We start from the raw sequence: 26,013 nt of genomic DNA on the forward strand, positions 1-26,013 counted from the left end.
GGAGATAAATTAGGAGTTTGGCATTCACACATACACATTGCTATGTATGCAACAGATACCGACAAGGACCTACTGAACACAGGGAACTATGCTCAATATTTGGAAATAATCTGTAATGGAAAAGACTCTCAAAAAGGATGTGTGTGTGTCTGGAGTTCCCGTCGTGGCGCAATGGTTAGCGAATCCGACTAGGAACGATGAGGTTGCGGGTTCGGTCCCTGCCCTTGCTCAGTGGGTTAACGATCCGGCGTTGCCGTGAGCTGTGGTGTAGGTTGCAGACGCGGCTCGGTTCCCGCGTTGCTGTGGCTCTGGTGTAGGCCGGAGACTACAGTTCCAGTTCCGATTGGACCCCTAGCCTGGGAACCTCCATATGCCGTGGGAGCGGCCCAAGAAATAGCAAAAAGAAAAAAAAAAAAAAAAAGGGTGTGTGTGTGTGTGTGTGTGTGTGTGTGTGTGTATAACTGGATCACTTTATCTCCACGTGACTAGGAACCATGAGGTTGTGGGTTGGATCCCTGGCCTCGCTCAGTGGATTAAGGATCCAGCGTAGCCATGAGCTGTGGTGTAGATCGAAGACGCGACTCGGATCTGGCGTTGCTGTAGCTGTGGTATAGGCCGGCAGCAACAGTTCCGATTCGACCCCTTGCCTGGAACCTCCATATGCTGCGGGAGCAGCCCTAGAAAAAAGACCAAAAAAGAGAGAGAGAAAAGTGATAGCCCTTATTGGTGGGGAAAGTTTTGTACATTGCCAGTGGAAATGTGAATTGTTAGAGCCTGCTTAGAAACCCTGGTGGCAATCTTGTTTAGATCCCAGTTAAAACAGCTGCAAGGGTTTTTTGTTTTGACCTGAGCGAAATGTGAACACAAACCATTTCATGGGATTATGAAATTATCCTTGGGAGTTCCTGCTGTGGTTCAGTGGGTTAAGAATCTGACTGGCTGCAGGGGTTCCCACTGTGATTCATCAGGTTAAGGAGCTGACATTATCTCTGAGGATGCAGGTTCGATACCTGTCCTTGCTCAGGGGGTTGAGGATCTGATGTTGCCACAACTACAGCGTAGGTCACAGATGAGGCTTGAATCTGGTGTACTGTGGCTGTGTGTGGCCTCAGCTGCAGCTCCAATTAGACTTCTAGCCTGGGAATTTCCATATGCCACAAGTATGGCTGAAAAAAGGAAAAAAAAGAAGAAAGAATCTGATTGCTGTGACTTGGATTGCTCTGGAGGTGTGGGTTTGATCCCCAGCCCAGCACGATGGGTTAAAGGATCCTGCATTGCTGCAGCTGCAGCTTGGATTCAGTCTCTGGCTCAGGAACTTCCATATGCTGCACGTGCATGCATCCATTAAAAAATAGAAAAGAAAAAGAAATTATCCTTAAAATTTTAAGTGTGATCATAATATGATGGTTAAGATTTAAAGAGGTTTTTTTTTGTTTGTTTGTTTTTTGTTTTTTGTTTTTTTTCTCCTTAGAGATTCCTACTGAAATATGTGCTGGTAAATGGCATAATACCTAGGATTTACTTCATATAATCCAGGAAAACAAGGGGGTCAGGGACCGAAGGTGTAAGGCAGGGGTCAGCACACTGGAGGTTTGGGCCAAATCCAGACCACCTCCTGGTTCTGCAAATAAAGTTTTATTGGAATTTAGCCACAGCCATTCAGTTAAGATACAGTTAGTATCGCTGAGGCTCCATTTTGGCTCCAGCAGCAGTTGAATAGTTGAGATGGAGACCATGTGGCCTGCAAAGCCTAAAATATTTACTAACTGGCTCTTTACAGAACATGTTTGTGACTTCTCAAAGGAAGCGTGTGTGGCTACAAGTTCATGGTAGTTGATGCCGGGACTGACTAGATGAGGGCTCGTTAGACTGATCATTGTTGTGTGTGCTTGGAGTTTCCTATAATGAAAAGTTAAAAGAAAAAAAAGAGAAGAAAAAAAAAAGCAGACCCTGGAGTTCCCGTCATGGCGCAGTGGTTAACGAATCCGACTAGGAACCATGAGGTTGCGGGTTCGGTCCCTGCCCTTGCTCAATGGGTTAATGATCCAGCGTTGCCTTGAGCTGTGGTGTAGGTTGCAGACGCGGCTCGGATCCCACGTAGCTGTGGCTCTGGTGTAGGCCGGTGGCTATGGCTTCAATTCGACCCCTAGCCTGGGAACCTCCATATGTCGTGAGAAGCGGCCCTAGAAAAGGCAAGAAGACAAAAAAAAAAAAAAGGCAGACCCAGTAATCTCACTCCTAATACGCTAACCCTTGAAATTGAAAGTAGCAAAATTACTACGAATACATGGGTGAGACGTTTACTGTTTGGGATTTACAGATACACTCTACTGCGTACGATCGATAAACAGCAAGGACCTACTGTGTAGCACAGGGAACGGTTCTCAATATCTTTCATTAACCTATAATGGAAATGAATCTGAAAAAGAATATTATATATAATATATATATAACTGAATCACTTTGTTGTACACCTAAAAAATGACATAACTTTTTTTTTCTTTTTTTGCCTTTGAGGGCCTCACTGGTGGCATATAGAGGTTCCCAGGCTACGGATTGAATTGGAGCTGTTAGCTTCTAGCCTACACCACAGCCACAGCAATGAGGAATCTGAGCCATGTCTGCGACCTACGCCACAACTCACGGCGACGCCGGATCCTTAACCCCCTGAGGGAAGCCGGGGATCAAACCTGCATCTTCCTGGTTCCTAGTCGGATTCCTTTCCATTGCGCCACAACAGGAACTCCCATGACACAACACTGTAAATCAACTATACTTCAATTAAAGAGAGAGAGAGGATGTTTACTAAAATGGTTTACGGGGAATAAATTGCCTCCCAGTACGAGATGCTATAAATCGCATCCACCCACAGCAGGGACTATTCTGTTGTCTTTTTAAAGAATAAACTAGAGGAGTTCCCATCGTGGCACAACAGAAGCAAACCTGACTAGGAACCGTGAGGTCGTGGGTTCGATCCTTGGCCTTGCTCAGTGGGTTGGCGATCCGGCGTTGCTGTGGGCTGTGATATAGGTCTCGGATGTGGGGTTGCTGTGGCTGTGTTGTAGGCCAGCAGCTACGGCTCTGATTGGACCCCTGGCCTGGGAACCTCCATGTGCCTTGAGTGTGGCCCTAAAAAGACAAAAGATTAAAAAAAAAAAAAAAAATGAATGAACTACAGTTTTACCAGTTCAGTTGGAGAATGTTTCACGAGGCATTTTCTTTCTTTTTTCATTTTTGGCCACCCCATGGCATATGGAATTCCTGGGCCAGGGATCAGATCCTAGCCGCAGCCTCGACCTAAACCACAGCTGCAGCAACACTGGATTCTTAACCCACTGTGCTGGGCTGGGTATCGAACCTGCAACCCAGTGCACCAAGATGCCGCTGATCCCATTGCACCACAGCGGGAACTCCTCATGGGATATTTTCAAGTGCGAAAAGCAAAACGTCAAAAAGTCTGTGCATGACAGTCTCTGTTTTAGAGAACAGCGACAAAATTAGCCCCTTTGGAATGTAGGGAGGGGCGTGTGTGGGTGTGTGTGTTGTGTGTAGGATGTTTGCTAACGTGGGTCGGGGACAGAATGACATCTGTGGAAGGGTAGCAAAGCAAGACGGAGGAAGGCTCTACTTCAGACACAGCCTGCGTGCTAGGATCCCGTGCATATTAGTGTAGGTTATAATAGTTGCATGTATAGCCTGCTTTGCTAACTTCAAAAGAGAGTTATGATTTTAAACACAGCCAGAAAGGAGTGCTAATATGGTCATGCTTTGTGATCTCAGTGAGAACATGAAAGGGAATTTGGTTAGAAGGTGGAAAGTACCCAAGAGTAGGGACACAGGGGAGAGTGACCACTGAGACGGCTGGGCCCTCTAGGGAAGGCTCCATGGAAGGTTCTAGCTGTGAGGAGCGGCTGGCTGGTGTTGGAGCCGCAGCCCCTCCCTGATCTCAGCGCCTCTTCCTCCTGCTCCCGGAGAAATAATGTTTCCCCGAGGGATGAAAGGCACCCCTTTGTGCGGGCTTTAATTGCCATGTTGTTGTGCCAAGTGAATGAGTGGCAGGCGGGCACAGCAGCTGGGCCCAGCCAATGCCAGGCAGCAAAGCCCGCTGCCTTAGGACAGCCTGGGCCAGCTGGCCTGGGAGTGCTGCCCACCTCTGCCCCCCACGGGGGGCCCTGCCACTGGGACGGTGGGACCGAGGGGTCTGCGGGGAAAGAGGAGTCCTTGGAGGGAGAGGAAGAGGCGGGGCATCTGGGGGGACCTCAGCCACTGTCAGAAGCTTATTCATCTCATCCTCCTTTCCCCTCCCCCCCTTGTTTTGCAGACTGTCAGCATCAATAAGGCCATTAATACACAGGAAGTGGCCGTAAAGGAAAAACACGCCAGAAATATCCTTTTGGATGTTGCTCGAAAGACCGACCCTGAGGGGTCAGATCCTGGGGACTGAGGTCAGGGCGAGGCATCCTTGCTCAGCTGCAGGGAGGGGAACCCCCCCACGCTCCAAACAGTGCGGGTTGGCAGCAGCTGGCCTCAGAGCCCGCAGCCCGTCGGGGTGGAAGGGACCAGCGTCGCCATCTAGCCCAGTCCCACTCCTCTCCCGGGATTCAGCTTTTCACAACTGCAGGGCACGTGAGGCTTGCTCTCCTGTCAGGTGTTTCCTCAGGGCACAGGGAGGGTTCTCACTTGTATCATCAAAGCGCTGGGGACCCTGCACTTTGACACATGGACTGTCCCCTTGGGGGCGTGATCACAGCCCCTTCTCTGAGCATGAAAGCAAAACACGTCTGCGTGGCAGAGGTTGGCCTCAAGCCAACACAAGGCCTCAACCATGGAAACAAGAGCCACCTGTGTGAGCTGGTTCAACGCGAGCTCGGGGGAGGAAGACGGGGTCAGGGTGGGTTGCAGAGCTGATCATCGGAAGGTTTTCACCAAGCCCCCCCACCCCAGCCCCCGCCCCCCCCCCGACCCAGGGAGTTGGCAGAGGCCCTGGGCAACCACCATCATGGGTCCCTTGCCATCTACCCTTGAGGGAGAGTCCAGGTGCTGGCGGGCTAATCCGCAGAGGCTGCAGGAGAGGCTGCTGGGGGTGTGGCCCAGCAGGCGAAGGCTGGGCCTCTGTCTGAGATGGAGGGAAACTCTTTCCCCCCGGGACCCCTCACGGTGGCTGCACCACACCAGGGTGGGGGCCGAGGGCCTAATGCAAGGAGTCAGGTGTTGCCTGGAAGAGGAGCCAAGAGTGTCAGTAGCCAGGATGGGGGGGCCCCCCAGCAGCGGCCTGGGCCCGTGAAAAGCGGACGCATGCCCTCTCTTGAAGAGTGGCCAAGAAAGAATTTTGAGAAGCTGTATTACGCGGTGAACATGCTAGCTGTAATTAACCCCCAGAAAGGCCTCATCACAGACTGAGCAAACCTAGAAGCAGGGCAGCCTGTCGTCCCACAGCAAAGCCCTCATTCCAAACAGAGCATCTTCCCACCACAGGCCAGCCAGGGCCTCTGCTGGCCCGGAGCACACACGTGCGAATTAGGACGAGACACCTCTCCCCAAAGACATCACCATCTCTGGGGAAATCACCTAATACAGTGAATTTTGTTAGAATGAGGCACATTGTTGCCATCCATCAAAAAACTGCCAGAATACACAGACAGATCTGTAGCAGCCTCGATACTTCCACAAGACACTGCACATCCGTACGTGCATCCTGGCGGGTTTTTTTGTCAGGGGGCGCTGCGACCCACACGCATGCACTGCGGGGGGCCTGTTGCGGGCTCCACCCCCAGGATTGGCTCCCGGGGCCGGGCCCCTTTGTTTTCCATGACCCTTCCTCACCATGCATACTGGGCACCCACCATGAGAAGGGGGCACAGACCTTTTGGTCTGTTGTCAACCGGCTGCCCCTCTCCAGCAACGCTGTGCTCTGCTGGAAGTTCTGCCACGTGTTCCACAAACTCCTCCGGGATGGACACCCAAATGTGAGTTCCTGGGGCTGCAGGGGTTGGGCAGGGAGCCAGGGACCCGTGTGAGGAAAATGCCATTGCCTGAGTCACAAGAGCCACTGTCTGCTCCTGCCCAGAGGGTGGCAACTGCCCCCTTCTGGGCCTTTGGGGACCCATGTCAGAGACAGGTTCGTCTCTTTCCCATCATGGCCCTCTCTGCCCCACCCTAGACCCCTCTTTCACTCTCCTCTGTCTCTTCTGTTCCCTCTCCAGGTCCTGAAGGACTCCCTGAGATACAAAAACGAACTGAGTGACATGAGCAGGATGTGGGTGAGTTTGGACAAGCACCCAGGGGCCACCTGTGCCACCACATCCTTCCCTAGACGGCAGAGAACAAGGCTTCCCCAGTGGAAGCTCATTTCTCTCTGGGCATTGGGATCCCTCAGCAGTGACACTGCCACAGTTTCTCCTTCCTTCCTTCCACTGGTCCCCTTGGGGTCACACCATGCTGAGAACCGGCATTCCCAGGCAATGCCAGGGCCTTTTCTTCCCCATCTAGGGATTCTCCTAGAATCTTGGGAAGAGGGATGAAGTAGGTGGCAACGGCGGAATCCATGGAAAAGAGTGTTTTTGTACACAGGCCAGGATCCCTCTAGATCCAGGTATCCGAGGAGTTTGTGTATGGATGGGAGGTAATCGGCCTTTTGAAGAACCTCCCCATTGATTCTGGTGTGTCTTTTTCCTAAGTCACGAGGTAGTTAACCTGAGCAAAGCAGAGGTTTGCGTGGTAGAGAGCTTTCTGTTACTTTTCTGTAACAGAGGAAAAGCTTAGGTCTTTTTCCGTTTTGCTAGAATCTACCTGGTATATCTTTTTCCATCCTTTTTACTTTTGACTTTGCTATAATCTTTTTAATATTTCGTACATGTCTATTTATTGCATTGTGGCCAGAGAATCAATATGATACTGATTTTTCAAAGTTTTTTGAGATTCGCTATATGAGTCAATTCATGGTCAGTTTTTTAAAAAATAGAAATGTGGCTGATGTGTAATATTAGTTTCAGGTGCACAGCATAGTGATCAACTTTTCTATATTCTTATGTCTTCGAAATACCACTTGTCAATAGCATTTAGTTGGATTATTTAAAAAAATTCAAGGTGGAAGTCTTGAATTTACATGTATATTTACTATAATGGATAATATGTGTAGATGAGATTTCTCATCTTATTTGGTGCTCTTTGTCCCATCTGTCTATTTCTGTTTCTCTCATTGTTTGCCTTCTTTTGGATTGATAGGGTTTTTTTGTAGGTTTTTTTTCCCCCTTATTTCATTATCCCCTCAATATTAGAGGAAAATTTTTTTAAAGGTGCTTTTTCTAAAAATTTTTTGGTAATGTTCTTTCATGATTACAAAATGCATGTTTAGCGTCTCAGTGTCTAAGATTCATATCTTCCTCTGTTTCCTGGATAACACAAAGCTGTCTTAACTCCGTGTACTCCCTTGTGTGTTGCTCTCTGGTATTTTAATCTCGGTTGTGATTTTCTTTCCAGACCCTACAAGATATTTTATGTTAATGGTTCTTTTCTGTGCTTTTCGTTTCCTCTTCCGTCCCAGACCTCCCATTCAGATCTCTTTCTTTCTGCCTGAATTACTTCCGTTAGAACTTCCTTTAGTGAGAGTTCGCTGGTGGCCAACAACTGTTTTGAGTTGATGGAGAATGTCTTTATTTCACCCTCATTCAGGGAAGATGTTTTCTCTGACTTTGGAATTCTGGGGTGATAGTTATTTTCTTTCAGCACATGGACGATATTCGTCAAGATATTCTGGGAGTTCCTGTCGTGGCTCAGTGGTTAATAAATCCGACTAGGAACCATGAGGTTGCAGGTTCGATCCCTGGCCTCACTCGGTGGGTTAAGGATCTGGCGTTGCCCTGAGCTGTGGTGTAGGTCACAGATGCGGCTCGGATCCCGCGTTGCTGTGGCTGTGGCGTAGTAGGCCGGCCGCTGCAGCTCCGATTCGACCCCTAGCCTGGGAACCTCCGTATGCTGCAGAAATGGCCCTAGAAATGGCAAAAAGACAAGAAAAAAAAAAAGGATATTCTTCAACTGATGGCTTCCATCAATTTTATGAAGTCTGCTGTCAGACTCACCATTAAGCTTTTGAAGCTAATCTGTTGGTTTTCCTGATTTTTTTAAGTTCCTTGTATTTATCTAGGTATGAATATATTTTAGAGTTTTGGACTTTTATCGGTTCTGAGCAATTATCATTGTTTCTTTAAATATTGCCTCTGCTTCATTCTGTTTTCTCCTCTGAGACTTTGTTAACAGTGTCTTCAACTTTCTCATTCTAATCCCCATGTCTTTAAACCACTATTCCATTTTTTTTCCTACCTGTTTGTCTCTATACTGAATTCTGGATAATTTCAGTAGATCTAGCTTTCAGTTTACTTATCCCCTCTTCAGCTGGGTCTAATATGTTACTAAACCTCTCCACAAAAGTTTGCAGTTTTAGTAGAGTTCTCTTTTTTTTTTTTTTTTTTTGAGTTTTGTTTTTGTTTCTCACATCTGCTTGGCATTCTTTATAAATTATTGTACCCTGCATATATTTTGAAACAGTCTCTAATTTATTTAGGCTCATTAAATATAGCGATTTCATATACTACTTTTTCTACTCCCAGTATCTAAGGTCCTTAGAGATCTGTTTCTACCATCTGTTGTTTTGGTGAGTTTTGCTTGTGCTATACAGTTTCTTTTAGTTATTTTTCTCCTGTGAGCTGCTCATTTTCCTGGAGATTTTTTTTTTCTTTTTTTTTTTTTTTTTTTTTGGTCCGAATTCTTTGAAGTCTAACAAAGGCAGTTTCCTCCAGAGAGAATTTGCATTTGTGTCCATTGAGATTACTCTAAATTAAATTCTCAGCTTAAAAGTTTTGTGAATTCAGAGCAGATCTCCTTGAGGACTGGCTCATGGGTCCAATTCTCAGCAGTAGGTTTTTCCCGCTCTCTGATCACAACAGTGGTTTCAGGCAGTACATTTTCTTCGCAGTCCTCAGGGCAGGACTCCTTCAGTGCAGGAGTACGCGTGTATTATTTCCAATTTACCCTTAATCCCCCTGCACCGGGGAGGCGGTCTCTTGGCTCTTCTGCAAGGCTCTTCAACTTGGGCAGGTGAAAACCCTGCCTCCTGTTCACCACCTGGCCCTTGAGGCCCAGACAACCAAAGCTCAGGTTCCTAGGTGCGGGGTGGAAAAAGTGTCCCCTCCCCACCATTCCCTGACCCCATCAAGCCATTTGCTCTCTGAATATCTGAATTACTGAGTTCCTGGCCTGAGGATTTTTCCCTCTCTTGTTAGTTCATTAATGCCTTCAAAGTGCTTTTAATATCTCACTCAATATTGTTAGTAGTGTTCAGTGAGAAGGCCTACCTACCTTATTATTCAAAATGGAATTCTTGGAGTTCCCATCGTAGCTCAGTGGTTAACGAATCCGACTAGAAACCATGAGGTTTGATCCCTGGCCTTGCCCAGTGGGTTAAGGATCTGGCATTGCTATGGTGTAGGTTGCAGACGCGGCTCAGATCCTGCGTTGCTGTGGCTGTGGTGTAGGCCGGTGGCTACAGCTCCAATTCAACCCTTAGCCTGGGAACCTCCATATGCCGCAGGAGTGGCCCAAGAAATGGCAAAAAAAAAAAAAAAAAAGAAGAAGTTCTTTCAGGTCTTTTTGCCTCTAGTCTGTCACTTCCACTTGACTAAGAGTTTATGACATTAAAAACCTTTTTTACTGGAGTTCCCGTCATGGTGCAGTGGAAACGGATCTGACTAGGAACCATGAGGTTGCGGGTTCAATCCCTGGCCTCACTCAGTGGGTTAAGGATCCGGCATTGCCCTGAGCTATGGTGTAGGTCGCAGATATGGCTTGGATCCTGCGTTGCTGTGGCTGTGGTGTAGACCGGCAGCTGTAGCTCTGATTAGACCCCTAGCCTGGGAACCTCCATATGCCGCGGGTGCGGCCCTAAAATGACAAATACAAAACAAAACAAACCTTCTTTACTTAAAAAAAAAAAAAAATGAAGATTTCATTTTCCTTTAAGAACAGTTTGAGGTTCACGGCAAAATTGAGTGGAAAGTATAGATTTTTCCATATACCCGCCCTGCTCCCAAACACGCAGAGCCTCCCCTTTGATCAACATCCTCCATCACAGGGTGCATTTGTTTTAAGTGATGGACCTACTGCCGCATCCATCATCATCACCGAAGCCCCTAGTTTGCATTACACTTCGCTTGGGGTGGTGTACATTCTTTGGGTTTGACAAACCATCATACAGAATAGTTTCACTGACTTAAAAGTCCTCTATGCTCTACCTGTTCATCCTGCCTCACCCCTCCACCCCTTCACCCCACCTCTTGGCAACCGTTGATCTTTTTACTCTCCATGATTTTACCTTTCCTAGATGTCATGTCATGGGAAGCATATTGTATGTAGCCTTTTCAGACTGGCTTCTTTCACTTAGGAATATACATTTAAAGTTCCTCCGTGGCTTGTCATAGCTTGACAACTCAGTTCTTTTTAGCGCTCAGTAATATTCCACTGTTTAGATGTCCCGCAGTTAATCCATTCACTTACCAAAGAACATCCTGATTGCTTCACGTGTTTGCAGTTATGAATAAAGCTGCTATAAACATCCATGTGCAGGTTTTTGTGTGAAGGTGTTTTCAGCTCCTTTGGGTGAAAACCAAAGAGCTCCGTTGTTGAATGCTATGGTGATTGTATGTTTAGCTTTGTAAGAAACTACCAGACTGCTTTCCAAAGTGGCTATACCCTTCTGCATTCCCACCAGCAGTGAATGAGAGTTCCCGTGGATCTGCCTCCTCACCAGCATTTGGTGTTGTCAGTGTTCTGGATTTTGGCTGTTTGAATAGGTATGCAGTGATATTTTGTTGTTTTCATTTGCATTTCCCTGTTGACATAGGATGTCGAGCATCTTTTCCTATGCTTATTGGCCATGTGTGCATCTTTTTTGGTAAGGTTTCCATTAAGGTCTATGCCCATTTTTTAGTTGGATTATTTGTTTTCTTATTAAGTTTTTTTGTTTGTTTGCTTGTTGTTTTTCGTTTGTTTGTTTTAGCTGCACCTGTGGCATGCGGAAGGTCCCAGGCCAGGGATTGAACCTTAGCCACAGCAGTGACCATGCTGGCTCCTTAACCCACTGAGCCACCAGGGAACTCCTGTTGTTGAGTTTTAAGAGTATATTTATATATTTTAGATTGCAATCCTTTATCAGATGTGTCTTTTGCAAATATCCCAGTCTGTGGCTTTTCTTCTCATTCTCTTGGCAATGTCTTTTTAAGAGCAGAAGTTTTTAATTTTAATGAAGCCCAGCTTCTCAGTTGCCTTCTTCATGGATTGTGCCTTTGGAGTTCTATCTAAAGAGTCATCGCCGTACTCAAGGTCATCTAAGTTTTCTCCTTTGTGATCTTCCGGGCGTTTTCTCATTTTGCATTTGACACGTCCATCTTTGATCTGTTCATCTTTTACTTTTGATCCTCATGCATTCTCGCACAGCACATAGTTGTCTGATGATGAGCATATTGTTGCTTTTTCTACTTTTCACTGCTCTCTGATTTTTCTATCATGAACCTGTATAATATAAAATGAATAAAATATGAATTTTCAAGGAAACTTCATACCTTATGAAATACTGTCATATCTGGCTTTGGTATGTTTAAGGTCCTTTGATTACTCAGCTCTCCTTTGTGTCCCTTGATACATCTTTCAATGGGGTTCCTCTACTCTGTAGAATATAGATGCACTTAGAAGAAAATGTGGAACTCAAGACTCACGTTGGAGCCACAGCTATTCAGTTTAAGATTCTTTGTGCCCCATTTCCCTCCTCTTTTATATATAATATAGAGTTGCCAGCATCACTCTGCTAAGCCTTGCTTTTTTCCAGGCACCAAGGACATGACTCTGTGGTCAGATTATGGGAAGCCCTCTTTACCAGCTAGGTTTGGTCCCAGTTCAAATCCCCATCCCAGGTGTAACATCATAGATACTCTTAGTCTGTTGGAGTCCACCTGGGGGAGGTGTTTCCCTCCTATGCTTGGATAGAGACAGAAGGAAGGAGGTAGCCCTGTAGCTGGATTGTGATGACTAAGAGTGGGAGATATAACATTCTTTTTTTTTTTTTTTATTTTAGGGCCACACTTGCGGCATATGAAGGTTCCCAGGCTACTGGGGGTCTAATCGGAGCTACAGTTTCCGGCCTACGCCACAGCCACAGCCACGCCAGTTCCGAGCCACGTCTGTGACCTACACCACAGCTCACAGCAACGCTGGATCCTTAACCCACTGAGCAAGGCCAGGGATCAAACCTGCAACCTCATGGTTTATATAGAAAAACTTTGCCCACAACTGAAACAACAACAGTAGGGAGTTGGTTTGATTAAGTTACAGAACAGGGAGTTCCTGTCGTGGTGCACTGGTTAACGAATCTGACTAGGAACCATGAGGTTGTGGGTTCGGTCCCTGCCCTTGCTCAGTGGGTTAACGATCCGGCGTTGCCGTGAGCTGTGGTGTAGGTTGCAGACACGGCTCGGATCCTGCGTTGCTGTGGCTCTGGCGTAGGCCGGTGGCTACAGCTCCGGCCTGGGAACCTCCATATGCCGCGGCAGTGGCCCAAGAAATAGCAACAACAAAAGACAAAAAAAAAAAAAAAAAAAGTTACAGAACAGATTTATAATGTGCTGGACAGTCGCTAAACATAATGCTACAGAAGAAAATTTAAGAAGACGGCAAAAATTGCAGTGTACTGAGTGGAAGAAAAAACGAAATTGATTCCATTGTGTGTGTGTGTGTGTGTGTGTGTTTCTTTTTAGAGCTATACCTGTGGCATATGGAGGTTCCCAGGCTAGGGGTCAAATCAGAGCTGTTGCCGCCAGCCTACAGCCCCAGCCACAGCAATGTGGGATCCGAGCCACATCTACGACCTGCACCACAGCTCACGGCAACACTGGATCCTTAACCCACTGAGCGAGTCCAGGAATCGAACCTGCATCCTCATGGATGCTAGTTGGATTCGTTTCTGCTGAGCCATGACAGGAACTCCCTTTGTATATTTTTTTTAAAAGGTGGAGCACAGAGGATTTGGGGGGGCAGTGACACCACTCTGTATGATGGTGTATGATGATAAAAACGTGTTATGGTACATTTGTCAAAACCCAGAGGATGTGCAAAACCAAGACCGAATCCTAAAGTAAAGTTTGCTTTGGGTAATAATGATGTGTCAGTGTGGGTTCCTCCGTTGTCACGAATGTCCCACTCTGGTGCAAATGTTGGCAGTGGGGGAGGCTCTGCATGGGGGGGCAGGGGGACGAGGGTAGATGGGAAATCCCTGTGCTTCTGCTCAGTGTCACTGCAAATCTAAAACTGCCCTAAAAAATAAAGTCTACTTCAATCGAAAAAAATAACACGGTGTACCTCAAATGCCAGCCGTGCTTGTGTCTGGTGGTTCGGTTAAGGGGGGTTTGTTCGTATGTGTACTTTTCCATCTTTTCCAAATTTTCTACGCTGGACATATGTTATTTTCATCACCAGAAAAGAATCCATCCTTTTCTTTTTCTTTTTTTTTTTTAATTTTTTTTTCCCGCTGTACATCATTAGGATCAAGTTACTCTTACGTGTATACGTTTTTCCCCCCACCCTTTGTTCTGTTGCAACACGAGTATCTAGACATAGTTCTCAATGATATTCAGCAGGATCTCCTTGTAAATCTATTCTAGGTTGTGTCTGATAAGCCCAAGCTCCCGATCCCTCCCACTCCCTCCCCCTCCCATCAGGCAGCCACAAGTCTCTTCTCCAAGTCCATGATTCTCTTTTCTGAGGAGACGTTCATTTGTGCTGGATATTAGATTCCAGTTATAAGTGATATCATATGGTATTTGTCTTTGTCTTTCTGACTCATTTCACTCAGTATGAGAGTCTCTAGTTCCATCCATGTTGCTGCAAATGGCATTACTTTGTTCTTTTTTATGGCTGAGTAGTATTCCATTGTGTATATATACACACATCTTCCTAATCCAGTCATCTATTGATGGACATTTGGGTTGTTTCCATGTCCTGGCTATTGTGAATAGTGCTGCAATGAGCATGCAGGTGCATGTGTCTCTTTTACGTAGAGTTTTGTCCTGATATATGCCCAAGAGTGGAATCCATCCTTTTCAAAAGAAAGCCTGGCCGGAGGTGTTTGCGTGCAGCATTCTGAGTGCTAACCCCTGCCTTCTGTCCCCTCCCTGAAAGGGCCACCTGAGCGAGGGCTACGGGCAGCTCTGCAGCACCTACCTCACCCTGCTGAGGACGAAGATGGAGTACCACACCAAAGTGAGTCCCGGCCGCCGTCCTGCCGCCTCCCCGCCCCGTCCCCGCCCCCCCGGGTGGGCCTCCTGTCAGTTCTGCTGGGGCACAGGACAGCCCAGCTTCTCAGGGAGCATTCATACCAGCTGTGTGGGAGCCAACATGTCACAGGGCGGCTGCGGTCAGGCCCCTGGGGTGTGACAAAGGGCCTGGGATTTTGACCCAGGTCTTTTGCACCTTTTGTTCCCCGTTGTGCAAATAGAAAGAGGAGCCCCATCCACCAGGTGGCCTTAACGAAAATATTTCAGAAGCACTGACTTGACTTTGAATAGAAACAATCCCTTCCCTTTATTTAGTACGTTTCCACGCAGGACCTTCCTCTAATCAAGATACAATTTTAGTCAGTATTTCTAGTGCACCTCGTGCACGGAAAACTGTGCATCTTAGAATAAGGACAAAGGGTCTGTTCTCTAGGAGTTTACAGACCCACCGGGGAGGAAAGGCTTGCACACTTGCAGCAGCCGTGTAACAGTCCTGGGCAGGTTTGTGTTTCTGCACAAATGGCCCAGGGATGTGCTGTTTCCTTTTTTTTTTTTTTTTTTTGTCTTCTTGTCTTTTCTAGGGCCACACCCACACCCACAGCACGTGGAGGTTCCCAGGCTAGGGGTTGAATCGGAGCTACAGCTGCTGGACCATGCCAGAGCCACAACAATGCGGGATCCGAGCTGCATCTGCCACTTACACCACAGCTCACGGCAACGCCGGATCTTTAACCCACTGAGCCACAACGGGAACTCCCTTTTTTTTTTTTTCCAACTTTCATTTTTATGTCAGAAATGTCTTGAAATGACAGAGAAGTGGCACCCCAAAGGACACAGTGAAAGAAATGGGGATTGAGGTGGTCCTTGAAGGGTGGGTGTGGTGCAAATAGGGGGTGGAAGAGAATGGCACACCAGGTGGCAAGGGGAGAACGGCCTGAATTAGGGAGCTGGCAATGGCGATGGAGGCAGGAGTAGAGTTAAGAAGAAATACCATAGGGAGTCCTCTTCGTGGCTCAGCAGCTAACAAACCCAACTAGGATCCACGAGGATGTAGGTTCGATCCCTGGCCTCGCTCAGTGGCTTAAGGACCCAGTGTTGCCGTGAGCTGTGGTGTAGGTCAAGAACGCAGCTCGGATCATGCATAGCTGTGGCCATGGTGTAGGCCAGCGGCTGTAGCTCCGATTTGACCCCTGGCCTGGGAATTTCTATATGCCGCGTGTGCAGCCCTAAAAAATAAAAAAATATATTAAAAAAAAAGAAGAAGAAATAGCATAATTTAGTGTCTTTTATCCCCATTGTCTTTCATGTACTTGAGGGGTGGCTTTGCTTCACTGAAACCATCCCAGCCAGACCAACCTTTTCTGAACATCGTTTGATCCTCACAGCAGCCCTATAAAGCAGGTGGGATTAAATCCTAGGAAAGTGACTCTCAGACAGTGGTTAGTCCCTTGCCTGATTCACCACGATCCTCGGTGCTGAGGTGGGATGCGAACCCAGGCCCAAGTGACAGGCTCATGCTGTGCTCAGTGGCCACCCTCACTCCCAACGTGTTGGCTGCCTGCCCCGCACCAGCGCTGGGTGAGGTTCTGGAGAGAAAAGGGGGAGTAGACTTGGCCACTGCTCTCAGGAGTCGTGGTCCAGTTAGGAGAGGAGAGGGGGGCACATGGAATCGTGTCATGGGGTGTCTTGCCCAGGCTGGGGTGACCAGGCAGGCTTCTCAGAGGCGGCGACCCCTGAGCTCAGCCTTGGAGCATTAGTTATCCGTGCCGAGTAACACCTCAGCCCACACCTTCGTGGCTTAAAACAACAGTCCTTCGTTATCTCTGACACCGCTGGTCCGGAGTTCCAGAAGGGCTCGGTCGGGCACTTCTGGCTGGGGGGTCTCGTGTGGTTACAGCCACATGCCGGCTGGAGCTGGAACAGTGAGGGTCTGGCCTGGCACCTGTGTCTTCATGACGTCTCAGCGCTTCTTACAGCCTGGCCAGTTTGCCAAGAGAACGAGGAGCACGCGTGGCATTTAGACGACCCAGCCTCAGAAGTCGCAGAGTATCCCTTCTGCCGCTGACCTGTAGGGGCTGAGGTCTTCGTCAAGGTCCCCTGATTCACAGGGACAGAACTGACACCACTGAGCTGGAACGTCAGGGTCACATCGTAATGAGAGCATGTTGAATGGGAGACGTCCCAGTAGTGCGGTGGGAAAATGCGTTCAGCCCCTTTGCCCTCTGGCCCCTCGGTTCACACCCTCCCCTCCCTCCAGCTGCATACATGTGCCCCTCCCAGGCCCCCGCTAGTGGGCAGAGAGGAAGGGGCTGATGAGGAAGGGGGGGTTGGGGGGTTCAAGCAGAGGATCAGCTGTAGACAGGAGGGCAGGAGGCCCGGAACACCTTGGTGTCCACGCGGAGCTACCAGGAGAGCCCTGTTAGAGCGAGGAGCAGGCGACTGGGAGGTGTGAGACTGTGGGGTAACTTGGGGAGAGCTAGGCTGTGGAAGATGGTGAGAGCCAGGATGAGGATGGCCCTCCTGGGACAGGCAAGGCTTGGGGACTTCCTGTAGATTGGCAGGGAAGGGCGGGGAGAGGCAATGCCAGGAGGGAGATGGGGGCCCGTGGGGAAGAGCTGGGCCGCAGGAAGCCAGCAGGGGCTTCAGGAGGCAGAGTGGGGCCATGGGCGCTCTGCACTGTGGGCTCCCAGAGGTCAGGGAGCAGGTGTGTGTGGCTCCCTGTGTCCTGTGCGTGGCCCAAAACAGGTGCTCATTTGGGATTTGTTGGATGAGTAAGAGAATGATCCGGAAGCTAGATTGGATGAAATAGCACATAAAGGAGGGGCTGATCCCAAATCGGGAAGGAGGCGGCCCTTTTCTTCTGAAGCTGGAGGAAGGGAAGGACAGCTAGGTACCCTCGAAGCGGGAAGGGGAGTGGGAAGCAGGTGCTGAGTTACCAGTGATGCAAGACATGTACCAAGGGTGAGGGCAGGGGAGCCGGGCACCAGGTTGAGGGTGGGACGGTTTTTGATGGAAAGGGGAGCCCTTGGGGCGGTGGCCAGGCCTATTATGGGTCACTAAAGCTGCAGAGCATGGTTTCAAAGTGACACTGATTGTGAGACCTTCTCCAGGGAGATTGGCAGCTGGCCTGGGGCACAGGGTTCACTGGGTTTAACAGCAATGTGGGGTGAGGACTGGCAGCAAGAAAGACGAGGGCAGGAGTTCCCATCGTGGCTCAGTGGTTAACGAATCCGACTAGGAACCATGAGGTTGCGGGTTCTATCCCTGGCCTTGCTCAGTGGGTTAAGGATCTGGCGTTGCCGTGAGCTGTGGTGTAGGTTGTAGACGCGGCTCAGATCCCACGTTGCTATGGCTGTGGCGTAGGCCAGTGGCTACAGCTCCAATTCGACCCCTAGCCTGGAACTTTCATATGCCATGGGAGTGGCCCAAGAAATGGCAAAAAAAAAAAAAAAAAAAGAAGAGGGCGTGGGGCGTGGGAGAGGGGGACCTGGTCACCATGATGTCCCGTCTGAGCAAAGTAGTAAGTGCGGCCAGAAGGGGGCGCTAAAAGAACCGGCCTGAGTTTCTGAGAGAGAGGAGCAGGAGTGGTGGGTCTGAGGGCAGGAGGGGGCTGCGAGGGCAGAGCCAGAGAAGGCTTACAGCCAGAGAGGGAGGTGGCAGAGTGGAGGGTTTCTGTCTACAGAGGCTGAAGACTCACCCTGGAATTAGAGCCCCCATGATGGACAGTCTGCCCACCTCTGTGCTCCCTGCCACCTGCCCCACTGCCCTGGGTGCCTTCTGCTCCGGGCAGGCCACACGGAGTAACGAGAAAGGATACAGATGCTCGACGACCAACCGATGATCCCAAATCATTTCCCCTGACTCTGGGGGTGCGTGATATAGTATTTTCCAACCTTCAAGTTTATTTTACTAACTGTGTTTTGCCAAAGTTAATGTGAGAATGGGTTTGCCTGCCCTGGACTCACAGCAGCAGCTTCAGAAAGTGGCCAGAGGACAGCGGGACACCCGGGTAGGATTCCAAGTGTGCTGGGGCTAAGCAGAGGCCGTGCTGCCTGCGTGTTCATGTTGTGGGTTCATGCTGAGGACCCATCGCTGTGACACGCTGGCTGTTTGTTGCTGCACCACAGGGAAGACGTCCTTGGTGTGAGGGAGGGGCCCTCCCCTGGGCCCCAGGGATGGGATGGAGCCTTCCCCCGTGATGATGGGTGGTGGGTGCTCTTTGCTGAGAGCCAGTCTCAGGGCTGGTATAAAGGGAGCACTGCCACCTCCCCAGGGACCGTGTGTAACCACTTGAACAAGCAGAACCCAGCCCGCTGCTGCCGGAGCCCTGCTTGATGTCAGCTTAGTGGGTGTCTCTAGAGAGCGCTTGAGATGCCCTGTTCTCACGTCCCTCTGCCTCCCTTCCAGAATCCCAGGTTCCCAGGCAACCTCCAGATGAGTGACCGGCAGCTGGACGAGGCTGGAGAGAGTGACGTGAACAACTTGTAAGTGGCTTTCCCCACGCTCTGGACCTGACGGGGAACAAAGCTTGTGTAGATGCTGTCACTTCCACTTAGGGTCACAGAGGGCCCACGGGCAGCAGCAGTGGCTGGGGTGGGGTCTAAAGCCCTGAGTGACTTGGCCTCGGAGCCATTGACTGCTGGTGCCACATCCAGAACCCTTCTGGGTCATCTCACACTCCAGGCCTCCCTTCTCTGTGCCCCTCTGCCTTCCCAACCCAGCCTGGCACCTTCCCTCCCCTTTGCCATTGTCACTGTTGAATTCGTCCTGCTTGGTCTTCAAATGGCCTTTATACCCACTTGGGGGCTAAGAATTAGAACTGTGTGTGTGTGTGAGTGTGTGTGCACATGTGTGCTCGTGCTTGCACGTGTACATTGGAGACAGAAGCAGCAGCACTGGGCGAGGGGACAGGGACCGGTGAAGCTGTAACGGATAAGCTCCCTTTCTTCTTGGGTCCAGTTTCCAGCTGACAGTGGAGATGTTCGACTACCTGGAGTGTGAACTTAACCTCTTCCAGACTGGTGAGTCTCCCCTCGGGCTCCGCCTGGACCAGCCAGCCCAGCCCCGTCTCCGTGCAAGCTGTGCAGCCCAGGGCTGGGAAGACGGGGCTACCCACGCCCACTCTGTCCTCGTGCTGGGAGGGGCCAAAGCCCCGGGGCATTTTTGGAGTTGGTGACCTCATAGCTGAGCCGGAAGAGCATCCCTGCCTAATAGCCTCCCCACTAAGCCCAGGCCTCCCTCTAAGAGCCCCTCTGCCAGCCCCCCAACTGTGGCCCCCACACTGGCCGGCCCTTTGACACAGGCCTGCCTGCTGCTCAGCTGGGCTGGCCCTCGGCATGGATTTCCGCTCGGTGGGAAGAGCTTCTGTCTGCTGTTCAGTCGGCAGCCATGGCAGAGAGCTGGTTGAGTTGGGCTGTTACCCACATGCACGTGAGGAGCCCCCAAGTCCTGCTCCACTCTTGGGAGGAGCTGGCCCACTTCCGGGCTCCCTTCTCCTGAGCGTGCTGGTGCCTCCAGGCTGTCAGCCCCCGACACTCCCCTGATGGGAGTTGGGAAGGAGCAGCCAGTTCCCTTCTCTCCTGGGTCCTCTTCCCTACACCTCCCGGCCTGGCTGCCTCTTCTTTCCCTAGGGAACTCGAGAGCCAGTTTTCTGAGATTTGAGATGTTCCCCATAAGCTTCCAACCCCATGAAAGAGTGTATCTCAAACTGCAAGGACGCGTGTGCAAGTTTGGTGACCTTCTCAGCTCTGGGACAGGCACAGCCCACTCTTGGGGCTTTGATGCTCTCATGAAGGACAGAAACTCCCTCCCTCAACCACAGCTTCCTTCAGCACGTTCATCTGTGCAGCACATTCTGACAGCTGGCCTGCTAGGTTCCAGCACAGGCCTGAGGTGGGGCAAACCCCTTTACACTTTGACCATTCAGTTCAGTGCAGGCAAAACACCAGAAACAACTGGAAACCGTTGGTTTGTAGGAGAGCCAAGAAGGTGCTTGGTCTGTAGCAACCTATATGAGCAGGTCACATACAAAAATCAGTAGAGGAGTTCCTGCTGTGGTGCAGCAGGTTAAGGATCTGGCATGGCTGCAGCTGTGGCATAGATTGCAACTGTGGCTCAGATTCATTCCCTGGCCTGGGAACTTCCATATGCCACAGGTGTAGCTGAAAAAGGGGGGAAAAAGTAGGGAAGTAAAAATGCAACTCACTTTTTTCTTTTCTTTTCTTTTCTTTTTTTTTTTTTTTTTTTTTGTCATATGGAGGTTCCCAGGCTGGGGGTCTAATCAGAGCCATAGCTGCTGTCCTAAACCACAGCCACAGCAACGCCAGATCCGAGCCGCGTCTGCGACCTACACCACAGCTCACGGCAACGCCGGATCCTTAACCCACTGAGCAAAGCCAAGGATCGAACCCACAACCTACTCCGATTCGTTAACCACTGAGCCACGACAGGAACTCCTACAACTCAGTTTTCAGTACAGCCCCTGCCCTAGGGTATTCCCAGGTCGATGGATTTTTTTTAATGCATTGGAAGTGTTTGCCTAAAAGTGTAGGAATAACTAGTCATCAGTGTGACTTTTAGTTGTTTAGCTTTGGGTGGAAAGGGCCTCAATTCAGACGTCATTGACGTTCAGCTTGGGTGTGTGTTGAGTTGAAATACAGGTGTGAATGATATTCTAGGAAATGTCCTCCTTCTGAGAGTCCCCTCTAGAAGTGGCTGCTCAGTTGACCCAAGCTCTCTCCCCCGGCTCTGGCCTCCTCGGAGCCACTGTTACGGTGGTGAAAGGAAAACAAGGCCGTTGTCTGAGCCTTTGTGGTGGTCCCTCCAGCCCCAAAGGACGGCTGGAGGAAGAACAAACAGAGATGGGGTAACACCGAACCGGCTTGAGGAGCTGGAGAAGGCGTGTGTGATGCAGAGGCCCCACCCCAGGTGGCCAGCTCCGTCGTCACCCGTTCTGCCGCCACATCCCAGGATGGCTGGCTCTGTTTGCACATGCACTGACCCCGTGGGTCATTCCCCCTCGACAGAGCTCCTCACAGTCAGGACCCAGGCCCTACTCACCTGTGTTCTAGCCCCGTGCCTCCCATATAGCAACTACTCAGCAACAAAGTTCAAGAATGTTTTCTTTCAGAGTTCCCATCGTGGCTCAGCGGTTAACAGATCTGACTAGCATCCATGAGGACGCAGGTTCGATCCCTGGCCTCGCTCAGTGGGTTAAGGATCTGGCATTGCTGTGGCTGTGGCATAGACCAGTGGCTACAGCTCCGATTCAACCCCTAGCCTGGGAACCCCCATATGCCGCGGGTGCGGCTCTAAAAAGAAAAAAAAAAAAAGAATGCTTGCTTTCTCAATGAGGTCCTGCTGTGCAGCACAGGGAACTATATCCAGTCTCTTGGGATAGACCTTGATGGAAGATAATATAAGAAAGGGAATGTATGTGTGCGTGTGTATATATATATACATATATGTATGTATGACGGGGTCAATTTGCCATACAGCAGAAATTGGTGCAAGATTGTAAATCAATTTCTCTTTAATTTTTAAAAAAATGGGGAAAAAGAAAAAAAAAATGCTTACTTTCTGGATAAACAGCAGTGAAGAAACACCAGGTAGATAGAGCTTATAAAATGATATCAGGGAGTTCCCATCGTGGCGCAGTGGTTAACGAATCCGACTAGGAACCATGAGGTTGCGGGTTCGGTCCCTGCCCTTGCTCAGTGGATTAAGGATCCGGTGTTGCCCTGAGCTGTGGTGTAGGTTGCAGACGCGGCTGGGATCCTGCATTGCTGTGGCTCTGGTGTAGGCCGGTGGCTACAGCTCCGATTGGACCCCTAGTCTGGGAACCTCCATATGCTGCGGGAGCAGCCCCGGAAAAGGCAAAAAGACAAAAAAAAAAAAAGATATCAACATCCAGCTGAATGCCCTGAGACTGTCTGGGATGAATTCGCTGGAGTTTTCTAGAGAGATCTGCCCCTTGTCTTTGCATAAACCCCTCCATGGTTAAATGGCGGTGGTTTTCTTATCCCCGAGAGAGCATGGATTTAGAATCTAGAGTCTCCGCTGCCCATGTCCCCACTCCCCTTCCTGTCCTCAGTCACCTCTGAGCTACAGAAACCCTGGGAGCTGGTGTTGGAAGAAATCGCTCCAGCTTCTGAGTCCTGGTCTGTGACCCCGTATGATTGGGACCAGAACTCTGGGATGGGTGCCCCTTCTTTTTCGTTTTCTTTTTTCTTGCTCCTCTCCTCTCTCTCTCTCTCTCTCTCTCTCTCTCTCTCTCTCAATTTGTTTTTGTTTTTGGGTTTTTTTTGGCGGCACGTGAAAGTTCCCAGGCCAGGGATTGAACCCAAGCCCAGTAAGTGACAACACAGGGTCTTTAATCTATTGTGCCACAAGAGAGCTCCATTTCTTTCCCCCTCTGGTTTTTGGGGTTTTTTTTTTTTTGTCTTTTCTAGGACCTCACCCACGGCATATGGAGGTTCCCAGACTAGGGGTCTAGTCAGAGCTATGGGCCACTGGCCTACACCACAGCCACAGCAACACCAGATCTGAGCCGCGTCTGCGACCTACACCACAGCTCAGGGCAACACCGGATCCTTAACCCACTGAGCAAGGCCAAGGATCGAACCCACAACCTCATGGTTCCTAGTCAGGTTCGTTAACCACTGAGCCACAACGGGAACTCCTCCGCCTCTGGTTTTTGACTGCAGGAAACGTGGGCCAAGTACAATGAGCATTTATTTGGCGCGCTTGCGATGATTCTCAAAATGCAGCCCCTCGACCAGCAGCATCAGGATTGCCTATGAACTTATTAAAAGTGCACATTCTTGGGTCCCACCCAGATCTTCTGAGTTAGAATTTCTGGGGATGGGCCCAGCCATCTGTTTTAACAAACCTCCCAGACCTGCACTGTCCAATATGGTAGCCACTAGCCACATGCGGCTATTTACATTAATTACAGTTAAATAACATTCAAGAGGTCCTCAGTTGCCCTCGCCATAGTGCAGGCACTCGGCAGCCACACATTTGAAAAGCACACAGAACCCTTCCATCATCACAATTCCGTTGGAGTGATTCTGACGGGGCATTCTGATGCAGGCTGCAGTTTGAGGGCCACTGAGCTAGAAAATACAGTTGTCAACCCTAGCTGCGTATTAGAATCACCAGGGGCCGGGGGGTGGGGTGGGGGGGGCGTCTTTGAACCCCACTGATGCCCTGACCCTACCCCAGACCAATTAAAATGGAATGAGGGGTTGGGGACGGAGGGTGCAGGCAGGCAGGTGGTTCTAATCAATCTCAAAGCCAATGCTAAGAACCACTGCGTGATGCCACGTATCTTATACAACTTTTGCATTTTTAATCCTTAATGAGACCTCTTTACAAGACCTTTATGAGGTATGTGCTATTAGAACCATCTGCATCTTACAGAAGAGCATCTGGAGGCACAGAGAGGTTGAGTAACTTGCCCATGGTCACACAGTTCTGGACATTACTGGCTGCCAAGGGACCTTCCTGGAAAGCGGCAGGCAGGCTGGGAGATGGAACAGTCTGGGATTCCTTGCCAGAGTGGAGCCTAAGGAAGCCAGTAGCCTTGGGGATGGCCGCCTTGCAGTGACAGCTGCTTTTAATTTGTGTCAAGAAGAAAAGCTGCATTTTAATTAGAACTGTTTGGGAATTTTTTTTTTTTCAGCTGCCAGACTAAGCCCGTTAACAGGGATTAGTGCAGCCAGGGGAAGCTGAACTCAGCAGGGCTGGGCTTTCCTCTGGGGCAGCCCCACTCGCTGAGGGACTGCGGGGACAATCTTTGGGTGCTGGCCATGTGTGGAGTCTCCGGAGGCGGTGGGCAGCCACTGCAGGAAGGAGATTAGCTCTGGCCAGGGGTGTGCCCTGAGGGTCCACGGCCAGGCGGGTCTAGCTGCTTGGTTTAGGAGCAAGGGGCAGGGCTCACAAAGCCAAGAAGAGGTTTTGCTGAGACGTGGCGAGTTACAAGCCAGAGCCTGTGTGGCTGGCAATAGCCAGAGCAGGAGCCTTCGCCTCTAGCAGCCAGGATACACCCTGACTCCCGAGCAGGTGAAATGAACATGCTCTACTCTGTGCTCAGCCTGGTGGGAGCCCCCAAGAGAGACACTTACTCAAGCTGGGGGAGCCCCGAGAATGCTCCTTCATGACCCCTGCCCTTCATCTGAGCAGAAAGAACACATTCTCTCTGAGGTTTCTGCTTTAATGGGAAGACGGGCTCTGGGTCAAGGGAAACCCTCAGTTTTATGGGGAGTCAGAGTGTCTGAGAAGAAAAGGCCTGTCGAGACAGTCAGTCCGGGCCTCTGTCTCTGGCATGAGCTCCATCTAATGATGATCTGGACCCCGAGAAGCACCCATCCTGGGGGTGCCGTAGAAACGTGGGGAAAATATCAAACGTGGACCAGAACACAGGGAAGGGAACAGTCCCACCTTGGCTTCCTGGTGGCTCGTCACAGGGTTCCTGGAACACGGGAAGGGGGGATGTGCAGCAACCCTGGATGACAGCGGGAGAGGCTGCGAGATCGCAGGGAGGGGGAACCGTCAGGGTCAAGGCTGACAGAGGTCCTGGGGAGTCAGCCTGCTCCTTGCCTCCGGTTTCTTCATCCGTGTGACAGGGCTACTCTTAGCTGCCCCGTGCTAGTGTTTACAGGGTTAAGTGAGGTCATGTTTGCACAGGACAGGTCCTCACTGTGTCAGACCCCTGCCTTCTGCCCTCTGAGCACGGCCCCCCTAAGTTCCTCTCCCCTCCTTGTATCCCCTAGTGTTCAACTCTCTGGACATGTCCCGCTCCGTGTCGGTGACGACAGCCGGGCAGTGCCGCCTGGCCCCGCTGATCCAGGTCATCTTGGACTGCAGCCACCTCTATGATTACACCGTCAAGCTCCTCTTCAAACTCCACTCCTGTGAGTATAGCCGGGGTGGTCGCCGCAAGCGTCTGGCCAGAAGGAGGGTCACAGCCTGAGGCTGTCTCTGGCAAGATGCAGCGCCTCCCAGGGCCCTCGGCTTTCTGCTCCCCATCCAAAGGCCCTGGAGCTCCCGGCTGCCGGGGGAACAGAAGAGCAGGGCCAGGTCTCGGTGCGCTCAGGGATGCACCCGGCTTGCCGTAGCAGTGACCCGGGATGGTCCTCCCTCCACCTCCAGCTTGACCGCCGCGCCACCCCTGTACGTCACGCATCTGGAGACCACACCTATGCGAACAGACCTGGCCCAGGCCTGCGGGAGCCAAGGCAGTGGCTCCCATGTACAAATGGAATTTCGAGGAGAGATATAAAACAGAGCTGCTCGAGCAGATGGAGGGCCGTCCCTTCCCCAGCCACGGATCCCGGGGACGCTTTTGCGGAATTTATTTTGGAAACTACTGGTCTGGCGGAAGTGCTTATCCGCTGATGTGCTTCTTGTTTAGAACGCTGTGTGTGGGTCCTGCTGCCGCGGGCTCTGCCTTGGTGAACCACACCCAGGTGGCTCTGATGTGGGTGGTCCCTGGGCCAGACGCCGAGGTGGCCGCCGTGAAGCGTATGCACACGCAGTGTGGCTGGATGATGGAAAAGCAAGAAAAATCAAGACACCCGTGGTTCTATTTTAGAATTCTAGAATGAAGGCTACCCTGAGGCGGTGATGACTGACAAGGAGCAGATCTGGCGAGGGACAGGCAAAGGACCCAGCACCACTCTGATGAATCCACAAG

At 50.3% G+C, this 26,013-nt stretch overlaps 1 protein-coding gene across 4 annotated transcripts in view; it reads left to right on the top strand.

Moving 5' to 3' along the window:
• Positions 1-26,013, top strand: part of HIP1 (huntingtin interacting protein 1) — a 163,853-nt gene that overhangs the window by 104,452 nt on the left and 33,388 nt on the right. For all 4 annotated transcript variants that reach the window (XM_021086314.2, XM_085016809.1, XM_085016808.1 and 1 more), the window contains exons 2-8: positions 4,322-4,385; positions 5,824-5,966; positions 6,204-6,260; positions 14,221-14,301; positions 18,723-18,799; positions 19,275-19,336; positions 25,091-25,231. In XM_021086314.2, the coding sequence (XP_020941973.2) occupies positions 4,322-4,385; positions 5,824-5,966; positions 6,204-6,260; positions 14,221-14,301; positions 18,723-18,799; positions 19,275-19,336; positions 25,091-25,231 (625 nt within the window). The remainder of the gene's footprint in view (positions 1-4,321; positions 4,386-5,823; positions 5,967-6,203; positions 6,261-14,220; positions 14,302-18,722; positions 18,800-19,274; positions 19,337-25,090; positions 25,232-26,013) is intronic.

The sequence above is a fragment of the Sus scrofa genome, chromosome 3, assembly GCF_054392235.1.
Source record: "Sus scrofa isolate SSC_HxYL_T2T_F1_AM1 chromosome 3, Sscrofa_HxYL_maternal_Yorkshire_Landrace_v2.0, whole genome shotgun sequence".
In the NCBI taxonomy this organism is placed as follows: domain Eukaryota; kingdom Metazoa; phylum Chordata; class Mammalia; order Artiodactyla; family Suidae; genus Sus; species Sus scrofa.